Genomic DNA, 16,006 nt, shown 5'->3' on the forward strand with positions numbered 1-16,006 from the left:
ATGTTCAACTCAGTTCGCATATGTGGTCACTCACTTTGGTTTGTAACCAGTCTCAGCCTTTATGGGAATGCTTCATTCCATAGCCAGGATTTCACTAGCCTCCTGAAGGATAAGAGGGAGGGGGCAGATCTGATCTTGCTTGGGAGAGAGTTCCATAGCTGAGGGGCCACCACAGAGAAGGCCCTGTCTCCCATTCCCACCAGACGTGCTTGCGAAGGTGGCAGGACCGAGAGCAGGGCCTCTCCGGAAGGTCTTAGCATTCTTGATAGTTCATAAGGGAGAATATGTGCAGACTTCTCCAAGATACACTATTTAGATAAGTTGCACTTTTCAGATATGTTGTTCCATCATCCCCAGCCAACAATTGGATTGTGTGGTTTATATACACCTGGCAAGCGCAAAACTGGGAAAAGAAACTGAGACCCCTTTTACACTACCATATAACCCAGATTAAAAATCAGATAATCCACATTATCTGCTTTGACCTGGATTATATGAGTCTACACTGCCATATAATCCAATTAAAAGATGGTAATCTGAATCCCAAATAGCCCTAGGAATAGGCCAAAAATCCAAGATACCAAGAAAAAATATTTTTGCAATGTAATCATTCAGTTAAGGTATCATGTAATTTGGTCCAGGGCCACCATTATTTATTTACTGTGCAAGGATGCCTGAGACTAACCAGAAATAACTTCCCATCAAACCCTCCTCATCCCATAAAATGAGCCTCTTCCGTATAAACTTACCCTGTTGATGATAATTTCCAGACATTTTTTAAAAATCTGGAAGTTGGCTTCAGTAACGCTGTGGGAAGCGTCGGCAAGCATGTAGATGTAGAGGAAATTGTCTTTGGACAATATCAGCCTTCGTCCTAAATTTGGAGCTAGCGTGGAGAGAAAGAAAAATAGTAATACTAGTCCAAAATACCCGGAGGGCCAAAGTTTGACCATGCCTAGTGGAGACTCACCTTGAAGTGTCTCAGAAGGGTCAGGTCCAGATGATGACACCTCACTCAGAACATCCGTGAAGGAGGCCCCAAATTCAGCTCGAACATCTTCGGCCCGGTCATACGAATAGGGAGCTGTTTGGAAGAAAGGCTGTTTGTCATTACAAGACAAGATGGAAGAGAAGCCAGCCGCTGGGTTGAGTCCAGAAGACTAGAACTGGAGTTGTTGGATGGGTAGGATGGTCTTGGAGGGGAATGAAAAATCAGCATACTCAATGACTACAAATGTAATTCACTTTACTTAGGCAATCCCTCGTTGTCCAAGTAAGATTGTCCTCCAATATCGGTGTACTGGCAGTGGGTACGTAGGTGACTGTGGAACCCTATTATTGATCTGCATGTTCTCCGGCATTGGTTTCCAGGTGGAAGGCGGTCCCAGTCGGGGCTGGCTTGATGCGCCTTCCTCTTGGCACACTTCTCTCTTTCACCCTCCATTCATGCCTCTACAAATTCTGCAGCACTGCTGGTCACAGCTGACCTTCAGCTGGAGCACTCAAGGGCTAGGACTTCCCAGTTCTCAGTATCTATACCAGAGTTTTTAAGGTTGGTTTTGAGCCCACCTTAAAAATCTCTTTTCCTGCCCGCCAACATTCCGTTTTCTGTTCTTGAGTTCGGAGTAGAGCAACTGCTTTGGGAGACGGTGGTCGGACATCTGGACAACGAGGTCAGTCCAGCAGGCGGAGGAGCATCGCTTCAATGCTGGTGGTCTTTGCTTCTTTTAGCACGCTCACATTTGCCCGCTTGTCTTCCCAAAAAATTTGCAGGATTTTTTTGGAGGCAACGCTGATGGAATCATTCTAGGACTTGCATGTGATGTCTGTAGATAGTCCACATCTCGCAGGTGTATAGCAGGGTTGGGAGGATAATAGCTTTATAAATAAGCACCTTGGTCTCCCTACGGATGTCCCGGTTCTTCATTCGGAAAAATGCAGCACTCGCAGAGCTCAGGCGGTTCAATGCAATTCAATGGAAATGCAATTCAATAGAAATTATAAAAGTAATATATAGCAAGCTTAATTGCAATACATGTCCATGACCTTTTGGAGACAGTACAGGCAATCCTCAAGTTATGAACAAGATAGGTTCTGTAGGTTTGTTCTTAAGTTGAATTTGTATAAATGTCAAAACAGGTGCATGTTTTAAGTGTAACTCCAACCATATATATATATATATATATATATATATATATGCGCCAATGGTCAGAATTCAAACAGGAATGTCTGTCTTTAGCAGTTTAGCAATTAGCAGTTTCACAATGTCCATATTCAACAAGATGCTAACATGATGCTACTATGTAAGGGAGTCAATAGAGGCTGGATCTACACTGCCATATAATGCAATTTCAGAAGGTGGATTAAATGCATTGAACTGTATTATTTGTGTCTACGGGCCCTTCCACGCAGCCCTATATCCCAGAATATCAAGGCAGGAAATCCCACTTTATCTAAGTGTGGAATCAGATAACCCAGTTTAAAGCAGATATTGTGGGATTTTCTGCCTTAATAATATGTCACATAGGGGTGTGTGAAAAGACCCTACACTGCCATATAATCCAATTCAATGCAGTTAATCTGCATTCTGAAACAACATTATATGGCAGTATAGATCCAGCTAAAGTGACTGATGTGCATTGGGAAAGTGGCTAGAAAGTGTTCATGCTCATCCATAGAGCCAAATGCACATTGGGACAATCTTACATCTTCACAATGATCTAAAGGGATTGTTTTTAGAGCCTTGGCTATATAGAGGAGTAGACCTACATACAGTTACATAGATTGCAATAGTGAATTCCAGTCTTTGTTGATTTTACTTTTAAAAATTCAAGGCTTCATTTCATTTTTACAAGTCGTAAAATGATGTATAAAAGTACAATGAAAAAGCATATGCCATTCTTCTCTAGGTAAACACAAAAGATAACACAACCATAAAACTGCAAATGGAGGCAATAAACCCTATTCAAAAGGCCTTTTGTCTCAACCAGGCACTGAAAAGACTGCAGTGTGAACATCATATATGAGATATTCCAATGTTTTTGGCTGGCAATGGGATTCCTGCAAAGCTAGTCATATCATGAAGATAGTTACCATGGGAAGGGAGTAAATTGTTATTTAATTTACTGTGGCTCTCCAGAAAGAGGAGAAGTGCTATCCATGTTTCCTGGCTCATATACGAGGGTTGAATGAAAAGTAATGCCTCCACCTTCATTACTTGTATTTGGATGGGAATATTTTAATAAATCAAACGCAGAAACAATCTTTAGAATGTGTTCTTTAACTACCACTATTCACTTTTCCACATAATCACCAGATAATTGGATACATTTCTGCCAATGATGAACAAGTTTTCTGAAGCCGTCTGTTTCTGCAACCAGCGGAAACCTACACAATCCCTTCGATTATTCTCTCATCCTGGGTTCTCTCATCCTGGGTACCCATCGTACACAGATCTTCCAAAAGACAAGAAAGTATTAATGTGACCCACACGTTCTTGTAAAATCCCGATTATGCTTGAAATTTCTCTGAGTGATACCACTTTAGTCCTGAATCAATCTGTCAATCTTTTGCTTGTGAAACTCATGGTTGCTGTCACAGGACGTCCAATTCTTTGTTTATCACGCAACTCAGATGTCACCATCTCAACATCTTTAAACTTACTTGCCCAATGGTGCACAGTACTCACATCAACACAATCACCATAATCAGCTTGCATTCTCTGATGAATCTCCTTTGGGGTGAGACCTTCTGCTGTCAAGAATTCAATGTTTAAGTAGCATTGACCGACCATCTGCACAAGGTTCCATACTTCGCACTTTAACAACACAACCGTTCAATGCTAAGGTTTCCTGCCAAAATGGAACTGTAGAGGACAGTCTACTGAACAAGCCAGTACCTGCCACATACCAGTAGCAATCCTGTGGATTGGGGGGGGGGGGGGGGGTTTACAAAGTTACCCCAGCATATCAAGGCAGATTATTTATTTATTTATTTACAGTATTTATATTCCGCCCTTCTCACCCCGCAGGAGACTCAGGGCGGATTACAATGTACACATACATGGCAAACATTCAATGCCATAGACACACAACACATATAGACAGACAGTCAGAGGCTATTTAACATTCCAATTTTCTGGCCACCAGGGGAGCTGTCACTTCACCGTCCATCTGCAACACTGATGAAGTACTTCCGCATTCCCCGCATGCTTTTGCTGGAGGTTTTTTTATGGCCTCGTAAATTTGTTAGATTAGCCTCCCCACACATAGGTGGTACCTAAATTTCCTACTTGACAGATGCAACTGTCTTTCGGGTTGCAAAGGTCAACAACAACTTACAGCAATTGGCCGGAAGCTCACTCCGACCCAGGCTGGCTTCAAATTCATGACCTTTCGGTCCGTAGTGATCTTAATGCAGCTGACACCCAGCCAGCTGCGTCACAGTCCCGGATAATCCACAATATCTCCTTTGAAGTGGATTATCTGAGTCCACACGGCCATATAATCCAGTTCAATCTGGAATTTATACAGTTGTGTGGAAGGGGCCTAAGAGTTGCATTCCAAAACTCTGATCAAATTCGGTTTCCTGAATGGGACATGTTACCTCTGCAACTTGGTTCTGCTCCCGACCATTCGCCTTCCGGAGTGCAAACACGTTGTGCCGATCCTACCAAATCAAAGCCATTCTGGCACTGAAATGAGACCCGATCGCCAAGACGGTTGCGCCCTCCAGTAGCGATTGCCCCTGGCGGGATGGCAATGCTGCGGCAATGGCCCACTGGAGAGGGAACAAAAGGACAAGGAGAGAGAAAACACAGGGTGATATGACTTCTCCATTTTTATATTCCTTGTTATTTGTTAACAACACTTTGGAGAGACTTTTTTGTCATGTTGAAATAAATCATTACATTACATTTCGGCATTATATATGCCATCCCTACAAAAAGAAATCTCCCCAACTCATTAATTGCAAATTAAACCTTATATTTTATCAAGTATTGCCAATTCCATATATGTACATACAGTAGGCCCTCAGTATTTGCTGGGGTTTGGTTCCAAGGTACCACCACCATAGACTCATAGAATCATAGAGACCTCATGGGCCCTCCAGTCCAACCCTCTGCCAAGAAGCAGGAATATTGCATTCAAAGCACCCCTGACAGATGGCCATCTAGCCTCTGTTTAAAAACCTCCAAAGAAGGAGCCTCCACCACACTCCGGGGCAGAGAGTTCCACTGCTGAACAGCTCTCACAGTCAGGAAGTTCTTCCTCATGTTCAGATGGAATCTCCTTTCTTGTAGTTTGAAGCCATTCTTCTGCGTCCTAGTCTTGAGGGAAGCAGAAAACAAGCTTCCTCCCTCCTCCTTGTGACTTCCTCTCACATATTTATCCATGGCTATCATATCTCCTCTCAGCCTTCTCTTCTCCAGGCTAAACATGCCCAGCTCCTTAAGCCGCTCCTCATAGGGCTTGTTCTCCAGACCCTTGATCATTTTAGTCGCCCTCCTCTGGACACATTCCAGCTTGTCAATATCTCTCTTGAATTGTGGTGCCCAGAATTGGACACAATATTCCAGATGTGGTCTAACCAAAGCAGAATAGAGGGGTAGTATTACTTCCTTAGATCTAGACACTATGCTCCTATTGATGCAGGCCAAAATCCCATTGGCTTTTTTTGCTGCCACATCACATTGTTGGCTCATGTTTAACTTGTTGTCCACGAGGACTCCAAGATTTTTTTCACACTTACTGCTCTCAAGCCAGGCATTGTCCCCCATTCTGTCAAAAGGTTGTCAAAATCCGTGGATGCCAAAGGGCCATTATAAACAATTGTGAATAAAAAGGCAAACAATTCAATGCTTTGCTCTTGGGATCCTTTTAAAAATATTTTAGAGCCATGGTGAGTTGAATTTTTGGATACAGACTTCATAGATATCACCATAAATAAACCTTAGATGTACTTAAGATGATATTGAATATAGACCTGCTATAGCCAATGGGATTATCAATGTTCCTTTTCCCATTGGCTGTAGTTATATAGTCAATATCATCTTAAGTACATATAAGGCTTATTTATAGTCAGCACTTCATATCCTTTAGCAAGGAAGGACAAATTGCTGTGGTGCTGAAACCTTAGAAGAAAATCACCTCCATCGTCGCAAACAGGGGAGGTCCCATTCCAGCGGCCGTTGGGCAAGCAGTGTCTCTGGGAGGAACCGTGGAGCTGATACCCATCATAGCACTCAAAGCTCAAAACGTCACCAATCGGATGAGAGCTTCGCCGTGGACTGGATGAACCATGTTCAAAGGACATCTGTGGAGGACACCGTATCTCTAGAAAAGAAAAGAGGGGAAGATTAAAAAAGAAATAACACTGGGGCTTGGAATATGGGGACTGTGAAGTTACCGCTGATTTATTTTTTTTGTCGTATCAGGAGTGACTTGAGAAACTGCAAGTCGCTTCTGGTGTGAGAGAATTGGCCATCTGCAAGGACGTTGCCCAGGGGACGCCCGGATTATTTGATGTTTTTATCATCCTTGTGGAAGGCTTCTCTCATGTCCCTGCATGAGGAGCTGGAGCTGATAGAGGGAGCTCATCCGCCTCTCCCGGATTCGAGCCTGCGACCTGTCAGTCTTCAGTCCTGCCGGCACAGGGGTTTAACCCACTGCACCACCTGGTGCTCATTTACTGCTGATGAAATATTGCTTTTCCACTTAATTGCATATTTTACAGCAGGCAGTGCCTTGTGGCAAAGACCCTTCTGTAATGTTTGCTCAGAAGTTAAGGCAAAACCGCATACAAAAGAGCTTCCTTTTTCATCCGTTGTTCATTTTATTGCTTTCTCTTCAGATTAGCTGGGGTATTATTAATCAATGATATGAGCCTGTTTCTATTCCCTGCTTAGTGTAGACTTCAGTATGTGTGTGTGTGTGTGTGTCCCTATTCTTTTAACATGGCAATAATGGAGTAGGGGTGGAAGAAAACTATAAATTATCCCTCTTTCCAAAAAAATCAGGAAATGGGTTGTTGTAGGTTTTTCCGGCCATATGGCCATGGTCTACATGCATTCTCTCCTGACGTTTTGCCTGCATCTATGGAAATCATCCTCAGAGGTAGTGAGGTCTGTTGGAACTAGGAAAAAGGGTTTATATATCTGTGGAATGACCAGGGTGAGACAAAGGACTCTTGTCTGCTGGAGCTAGGTGTGAATGTTTCAACTGACCACCTTGATTAGCATATAATGGCCTGACAGTGCCATTTGAGAACACAGAAATGCTAGACCACTCTCACAACCACCATGTCAGACTATGCAGAGAAGCCATTGAAATCCACAAACATGTGGACAATTTCAACAGAAAGGAGGAAACCATGAAAATGAACAAAATCTGGCTACCAGTATTAAAAAAAACTCTAAAATTACAACAGCACAACAACAGAGAGGAAACAAACAAGGACATCTAATCACCTCTCAACAAAAGATTCCCCCAGGCACTACCAGGCCATCAAATGCCAATCAAGGGGCAATCCCAAAAGGGTCAGTAGAATAGAAGATACAAAATAGCAGTAACCCAAAAGCAGGTAATACAAAATAGCAGTAATCCAAAAATGGCAAAATATATTAAGTCAAAAGAACCAAAATCCAAAGCAGCGAACCAAACATAAATCCATAAACCAGAAATCAGGAGCTTCTTCCAAGGCAAACCCTTTTTCCATGAGGGCAATATCTGAAAAGTAATAAATTATTCCTTTCTATTAATCTACAGATTAGGAGGCAGATGGTAGAGGAGAAACCCTCTTTTGACCCCTCTGCACATTTATTTGTATTCTTTATTATATGATCCATTATGTTTGTATTTGTATTTTTATTGGTCTTTTATTCCATCATTCTGTACACATGTCCACTTCTTTCCTGGCAAGGGAGGAGGGAAATTTCCACGGCATCACGGAATATGTAATAATATGTAACACTGGAATTCCCTTAGTTTGGTAATATCCAAAATGAACAAAAGACACGCAGGTCTCACATTCCTGCTCTCTGGAAATACCAAAAAAGGCAAAAGCAGAAGTGATTGCCCAGTCTTCAGTGCTTTTTTGACTCTGGTCAGCCATTAAAATTAAAACAGAATAAGCAAGGATCAAAGGTCCTGCACCAACACTGCTTTCTATGGGTGCATCTACATTGCAGAATTAATGTAGTTTTAGCCCATTTAAACCATAATGGTTCGATGGTAGGGAATAATGAGAGTTTGTTCTGCCAAATAGTGCTAGTGCAGTGTTTCTCATCCTGGGGGTCGGGGCCAAGTTTGGTCCAGATCCATCATTGTTTGAGTCCACAATGCTCTCTGGATATGGGTACAGTTCAAACCCAAATTAGCCCCCAAAACCTCACACATACCTCTGCATTGTGCTGTGTTGACACGGGGTCCATGTGGGGAACGCATAGGGGTCCATTTTCCATCAGATTGGCAGACCCGGCTTTGCAACGGATATGGGTATGTACCAGGCGGGCAGGAATAGGTGAGAGTGCTTCCAAGGCGACCCTCATCCGAGAACGTCACAGTGCCACCTCGGATAGCTACATTTATTGGACATGATGGAATTGCAGGTTCCTGTGCGTCAACCACTGCAACAGACACGAAATAAGAATTAATTGCATTTCGACCCTTCCCTGGCACTCATCTTGAACATTACATAAGCATCTTGTGTTGAAAGAACAGAGAACAACAAACAACAGACATACACAGAATGTATTTTCCAGGATTCTAGACCAATAAGAGGGAGTCCCCGGTGGCGCAGTGGGTTAAAGCACTGAGCTGCTGAGCTTGTTGATCGAAAGGTCACAGGTTCGATCCGGGGAGCAGCGTGAGCTTCCGCTGTCAGCCCTAGCTTCTGCCAACCTAGCAGTTCAAAAACATGCAAATGTGAGTAGATCAATAGGTTCTGGCGGGAAGGTAACGGCACTCCATGCAGTCATGCCGGCCACATGACCTTGGAGGTGTCTACGGACAACGCAGGCTCTTCGGCTTAGAAATGGAGATGAGCACCACACCCCAGAGTCAGACATGACTGGACTTAATGTCAGGGGACTACCTTTACCTTTACCTTTAGACCAATAAGAACACGTCGCTCTCTAAATGTGAGATCGGAGGTGACCCCCCAACCCCAGGACTTTGTAAAAGATAGTTCAAAACCAGGGGAATTCATAGTTTTGCCAAGAACACCAGGCTGGAATGATCCCATAATCCCCTATCCCTCTTCCTGTTTTTATGAATGGACTCCGACTACTCAGTGCTCCCCTGAACTTCCATGCCTAAAGAAGGACAATTATATGTTGCATGTTCTAGAGTAGGCAAACCAGACACTCTCCACATCCACAATGACAAAGAAACAGCAAGAAATACTGTTTACTCACAAGCAGAAAGACATTACATATACAGGGTTAGTCAAAATGCATAGGCCAATAAGCCATTCAATTGAATGGCTTATTGGCCTATGCATTTTGACTAACCCTGTATTAGAAACCAACACTTTCTCATTAGGTTCTTGTAGGTTTTTTTCGGGCTATAGGGCCATGTTCTAGAGGCATTTCTCCTGACGTTTTGCCTGCATCTATGGCAAGCATCCTCAGAGGTAGTGAGGTCTGTTGGAAATAGGAAAATGGGTTTATATATCTGTGGAATGACTGGGGTGGGGCAAAGAGCTCTCTGCTGAAGCTAGGTGTGAATGTTTCAGCTGACCACCTTCATTAGCATTTGAAGGCCTGGCTGAGCCTGGGAAAATGTTCTGTTGAGAGGTGTTAAGATGTGCCTGGTTGTTTCCTCTCTGCTGTTTTGTTGTTGTAATTTTAGAGTTTTTTAATACTGGTAGCCAGATTTTGTTCATTTTCATTGTCTCCCCCTTTCTGTTGAAATTGTCCACATGCTTGTGGATTTCAATGGCTTCTCTGTGTAATCTGTCATAGTGGTTGTTGGAGTGGTCCAGCATTTCTGTATTCTCAAATAATATGCTGTGTCCAGGCTGGTTCATCTGGTGCTCTGCTATGGCTGACTTCTCTGGTTGAAGTAGTCTGCAGTGCCTTTCACGTTCCTTGATGCGTGTTTGGGCAAAGCTGCGTTTGGTGGTCCCTATGTAGACTTGTCCACAGCTGCATGGTATAAGGTAGACTCCTGCAGAGGCGAGAGGATCCCTCAGCTGAAACATTCACACCTAGCTTCAGCAGAGAGCTCTTTGCCCCACCCCAGTCATTCCACAGATATATAAACCCATTTTCCTATTTCCAATAGACCTCACTACCTCTGAGGATGCTTGCCATAGATGCAGGCGAAACGTCAGGAGAAATGCCTCTAGAACATGGCCCTATAGCCCGAAAAAACCTACAAGAACCTAGTGATTCCAGCCATGAAAGCCTTCGACAACACTTTCTCATTACTTTATTTTCCAGATCACCAGACTGAGCCACAGCAACGCCTGACAGGGGATGGCTAGTACCCTATATAATATTGAAAGCTACATCTCCTAGGATTTTGCATTGCAAAGTGCAACCATTCGAGTGTAGATCAGGCATGGGCAAACTTCGGCCTTCCGGCTGTTAGGAATTAAGGAAGCTGAAATCCAAAACACCTGGAGGGAGGGTGTAGATGCACCCACAAGGGGAACCCCCCCCCCCCCCGCAATATCCCAGGTCGCAAACTGATCTTAAGGCAACTCCTACCTGGGCAGAAGGTGAGCAGGGTGCAGAGGAGGAGGAGGAGCAGCAGCCTTAGGGCCATGGCAGCTTCCAGCGAGGATTCCCTGTTGCAAATTCCCTATTCCCTGTTGAAAATCTTCACAGCCGCCAGGAAACCTTTTCGCTTTTTCGGGGAAATCCTAGGATCCGCCTTCGAAGGCGAGAAAAGAAACTGATGCCGTGGGAAAGAGCCCGGGATTGAGCAAGCTTCGGCCAAGCAGGAGGCTGGAGACTCCAAACAGCTAGGAAGGAAGGGCATGTTTGATCTCTCCCCCAACACACACACACACACACACCTTTGGAAATCTCCCGAATTTACGCAAATTTGAACTGCCCTGGCACACTGCTCTGTGATCCTGAGATTTGTACTTTGGCGAGGAAGAGAAGGCTAGAGACCTTGGGAAACTACAGCTCCCGGGATCCCATAGCCTTGAGCAATGGCTGTGTGTCATCAGTATAACACAGGCTTGGGCAAACTTGGGCCCTCCAGGTGTTTTGGACTTCAACTCCCACAATTCCTAACAGCCCGTAGGCTGTTAGGAATTGTGGGAGTTGAAGTCCAAAACACCTGGAGGGCTCAAGTTTACCATACCTGGGCTAGAGAGAGTTTGGGAAACTACAGCTCCCAGGATTCATAGCATTGAGCCATGGCTGTGTATCATCAGTATACATGGAAACAATGGCTATGGCACAAATGCAGAGGAATCCTGGGAGTTACTGTTTGGTATATTCAGGCGCTCTTTAGCAGAAAAGACCATGGGAAACTACAACTCACAGGAATCCTATAGCCTTGAACCCTGACAATAATAATAGTAATAATAATAATAACAATAATACAACTTTATTTGAATTCCGCCCTATCTCCCCAAGGGGACTCAGGGTGGATTCCAGCATAACAATGGCAAACATTCAATCTGTATAAATAAAAATGTAATGTTAGTTTGTGGGATTAACATAACTCAAAAACCACTGGATGAATTGACACCAAATTTGGACACAATACACCGATCAGTCCAACAAATGACCATCACTCATAAAAACACTGAAAAATACAGCCGAAAAGACTTAAAAAGCAAAAAAATTAAAAAAATACATTGCTACGCATGCGCAAAACCACATATATACACATATACACAAATATATACAGAAATATACACACACATATCCACACACAAAAGACGTACACAGAAAGATGGAAGGAAGGAAGGAAGGAAGGAAGGAGGTAGAGAAGGAAGGAAAGAAAGAAAACTAGAGAAAGAAGAAAGGAGAGAAGGAAATAAAAAAGTGAAAGAGGGAGAGAAGGAGAGAAGAAACAAAAGAGAGAAAGAGGGAGGGAAGGGAGACAGGAAAGAGACAAGGAAGGATGGAACGAAAGAGCAAAGGAAGTGAGAAAAGAAACACGTAGAGAAGGAAGAAAGAAGGGAAAGGAAAAAAAGAGAAGGAAGGAAAGAGGGAGGGAAGGAAGGAGAGAAGGAAAGGAGCAGAGAAAGAGGGAGGGAAGGTTGGCCACAGCAATGTGTGGCGGGTACAGATAGTCTATATAAATAAAAATGTAATGTTAGTTTGTGGGATTAACATAACTCCAAAAACCACTGGACAAATTGACACCAAATTTGGACACAAGACACCGATCAGGCCAACAAGTGACCATCACTCATAAAACAGTGGAAAATACAGTAGAAGGGACTTTAAAAGCAAAAAAAACAAAACAAAACATTACAGCAAAACAATATATACATACATAAACACACATATATACACATAAACACAAATATACACACACAAAACACATATACACAGACTGGGCCACAGCAACACGTGGCAGGGGATGGCTAGTGCCTATATAAATAGGTAAATGATAAGTAAAGGTTTTCCCCTGACAGTAAGTCCAGTCGTGTACGACTCTGGGGGTTGGTGCTCCTCTCTGTTGACACCTCCAAAATCATGTGGCCAGCATGACTGTATCCGTGTTTAGACTTGGGTCCCTTCTCCATTATATAATCATGCCGATTGTCTCAAAACATTCCAAAAGACTTCTGTTTTCAAGCCTTTTGTATTGATCTGTATTAATCAGAGCCGACATTCCTTAGATTAGGTTCTTGTGGGTTTTTTCGGGCTATAGAGCCATGTTCTAGAGGCATTTCTCCTGACGTTTCGCCTGCATCTATGGCAAGCATCCTCAGAGGTAGTGAGGTCTGTTGGAATTAGGACAATGGGTTTATATATCTGTGGAATGGCTGGGGTGGGGCAAAGAGCTCTTCTCTGCTAGAGCTAGGTGTGAATGTTTCAACTGATCACCTTCATTAGCATTTGAAGGCCTGCCTGAGCCTGGGAAAATCTCTTTCCCAGGCTCAGGCAGGCCTTCAAATGCTAATGAAGGTGATCAGTTGAAACATTCACACCTAGCTCTAGCAGAGAAGAGCTCTTTGCCCCACCCCAGCCATTCCACAGATATATAAACCCATTGTCCTAATTCCAACAGACCTCACTACCTCTGAGGATGCTTGCCATAGATGCAGGCGAAACGTCAGGAGAAATGCCTCTAGAACATGGCTCTATAGTCCGAAAAAACCCACAAGAACCTAGTGATTCCAGCCATGAAAGCCTTCGACAATACATTCCTTAGATTGCAAGGGTGTCCAGTTTCCAAGGGTGCATCTACACTTGTTCTGTCACGCGCTACGCCTGTAACAGCTGTCTTTTCTATAGGATGTATACTTTAAGCCCAGCAGGAAGCCAGGGGCGCTTCAAAGAGAGGCTCTCAGGGATTTTTCTGAAGTAATAGTCTTTAGAGTCTTTAATGATACAACAAAGTCTTTATTATGGAACAACCAACAAATCTTCAATGGTTTAAACAACACTTCAAGGCTTTCTTAGTCTAGTCCTTAATGGGCTGGTACCTGACTTTAATTAACTGAACCTTCTCTGTAGGAAAAACCCTTTTAAACCTCTCCCATGCTGTTTACTATCTATGCCTCATTGGTGTGGGTCCTACTACCGATTCCAAATGCGTCTAGGTATCGAGTAGAACTACCAGCCGAGGCTTGAAGATATTTCAGCTGGAGTTCCGTGGATCTGGAATGCTGTCCTCCCTCAGAGAATTCTTTGAAATTTAAGGGCTGTTTTCCCTCTAATTGCTGTGAGGCTGAGAGGCTGTGAGCTCTCAGTCAGAGCCTTGGGGCCTTTTCCCTGGAATTTCTGTTTCTGTTTCCCCGGATGTTCCTTTTCCCTGGATGCTCTGTTTCCCTGGATGCTCCTTTTTCCCTGGATAGTCTTGAGAAAAGAAGCTTTTCTACGGGACGAGCTGGTTTATGTCCTATAGTTTAGCCTCCTTATGAGAGACTGACCAAAAAATGGCTCCTTTCCCTCCCAGAGCCCTGAACAAGGGGCGGAACCAAAGCTTAATTATGATGGACAGGAGGCCTGCCCTATGACTGCAAACAGATAACAGAAAGAAAATAAAGTTGGAGCTCCTGGTACATCCGTACCAGCACAACACTGATGAAGGAATGCAGTGTGACAACACTTTTACTGCCAGGGCTCAATTCTAGGGAGTTGTGGGATTTGTAGTTTGGTGAGGCACCAGCACTTTTGGGCAGGAAAGCTAAAGACTTTGTAAAACAGCAACTCCCTTGATTCTATCGCATTGAGCCATGGCAGTTCAAGTGATATCAAACTGCATGGGCAACCTAGAGCTGATGCAGTCTTTCCAATGAAATGTATTGGATCAATGCTCAAAAGAACAGGCCCAAAAACCAAGACACTAAGAAAACCAAGTCACTAAGGAGCTTGGAGGGCCAAAGTTTTCCCATGCCTGGTGTAGATGTCCCCCCCCCCCCAATCAATTAGACCTATAGATCCGTTTGACAAATGCTCCTGAATGGGAGATGACTCCCAAGTCCTTTATCCTCCTGCAGCCTGGTTTGAATGTTGTATGCTCCTTCAACTGCCCCTTGCAAAACCATGCCGTTTTCATTTCCCGTAAATCAGTGTTGTTTTTGTATGTTTACCAGAAGTCAAGGTCATTCCACTCTTCTCTCTCTAGCATTTTTAAAAGAGGCAAACACAGTCCCGCCCCATCAAAACATTGATTCACCCCATGCTATTGACCCAAATGTTTGCTCCAATTTAACCACATAAACTACACAGCCAAACAGAAATTAATAATCCTGGGCTGGATGTACACTGCCCTATAGCCCAGGATTTGATCCCAGATTACTGTTTATTGTCTTATGTCTGTTATAAGAGGCTGTGTTTTTAAATTTAATTTTAGTTGTTAAGTCATAAATTGTGTTTATATGTTGGGTTGTTTAAATTTTGTTAGTATGGATGTCTTGTTGTTGTATTCGGGCATTGAATGTTTGCCTTTTATGTTTGGAATCTGTCCTGAGCCCCTCCGGGGAGATAGAACAGAATATAAATAAAGATTATTGCTATTATTGTTGTTGTTATTATTATTACAGATTAAACAGCAGTGTAGATATATAATCCAGTTCAAAGGAGATAATCTGGGATCAGATCTTGCGATATAGGGTAGTGTAGAGCCAGGCTAAGGCGCCTTCTGCACTGCCATATAAAATCCAGCTTATCTGCTTTGAACTGGATTGTTGGGAGTCTACACTGCCATATAAACCAGTTCAAAGCAGATAATCTGGAATCAGATCCTGGGATATAGGGCAATGTAGATCTAGGCCAAGGCCTTCTGCGTTGCAATATAAAATCCAGATTATCTGCTTTGAACTGGATTGTTGGGAGTCTACACTGCCATATAATCCAGTTCAAATCAGATAATCTGGATTTTATATGACAGTGTGGAAAGGTCTTAAGGCCCTTCCACACAGCTGAATATAATCCCACATTGAACTGGAGTTTTCTGGCAGTGTGGACTCAGATAATCCAGTTCAAAGCCGATATTGTGGATTATCTGACGATCTTCTGAGCAATATGGCTGTATGGAGGGACCCTTTGATACTCAAATGCACAGCAAAATAATTTAAAGAGCAGCAGCCATAAGAAGAAATTTACACACACACTGCCATACAGAATGGGGGACAGCTGGCTCGAGAGCAGTACGTGTGAAAAAGATCTTGGAGTCCTCGTGGACAACAAGTTAAACATGAGCCAACAATGTGATGTGGCAGCAAAAAAGGCCAATGGGATTTTGGCCTGCATCAATAGGAGCATAGTGTCTAGATCTAGGGAAGTCATGCTACCCCTCTATTCTGCTCTGGTTAGACCACACCCGGAATATTGTGTCCAATTCTGGGCACCACAATT

At 43.4% G+C, this 16,006-nt stretch overlaps 1 protein-coding gene across 1 annotated transcript in view; it reads right to left on the bottom strand.

Moving 5' to 3' along the window:
- Positions 1-10,985, bottom strand: part of LOC132765693 (uncharacterized) — a 100,174-nt gene extending 89,189 nt beyond the window's left edge. Inside the window, exons 1-6 of the mRNA XM_067464751.1 lie at positions 10,715-10,985; positions 8,399-8,626; positions 6,150-6,335; positions 4,606-4,779; positions 971-1,084; positions 750-889 (exon numbers count right to left, since the gene is read on the bottom strand). Coding sequence (XP_067320852.1) covers positions 750-889; positions 971-1,084; positions 4,606-4,779; positions 6,150-6,335; positions 8,399-8,626; positions 10,715-10,772 — 900 coding nt within the window. The 5' untranslated portion in view covers positions 10,773-10,985. The remainder of the gene's footprint in view (positions 1-749; positions 890-970; positions 1,085-4,605; positions 4,780-6,149; positions 6,336-8,398; positions 8,627-10,714) is intronic.
- Positions 10,986-16,006: the final 5,021 nt, after the last annotated feature.

Source organism: Anolis sagrei, chromosome 2 (genome assembly GCF_037176765.1).
Source record: "Anolis sagrei isolate rAnoSag1 chromosome 2, rAnoSag1.mat, whole genome shotgun sequence".
NCBI classification, from domain to species: domain Eukaryota; kingdom Metazoa; phylum Chordata; class Lepidosauria; order Squamata; family Dactyloidae; genus Anolis; species Anolis sagrei.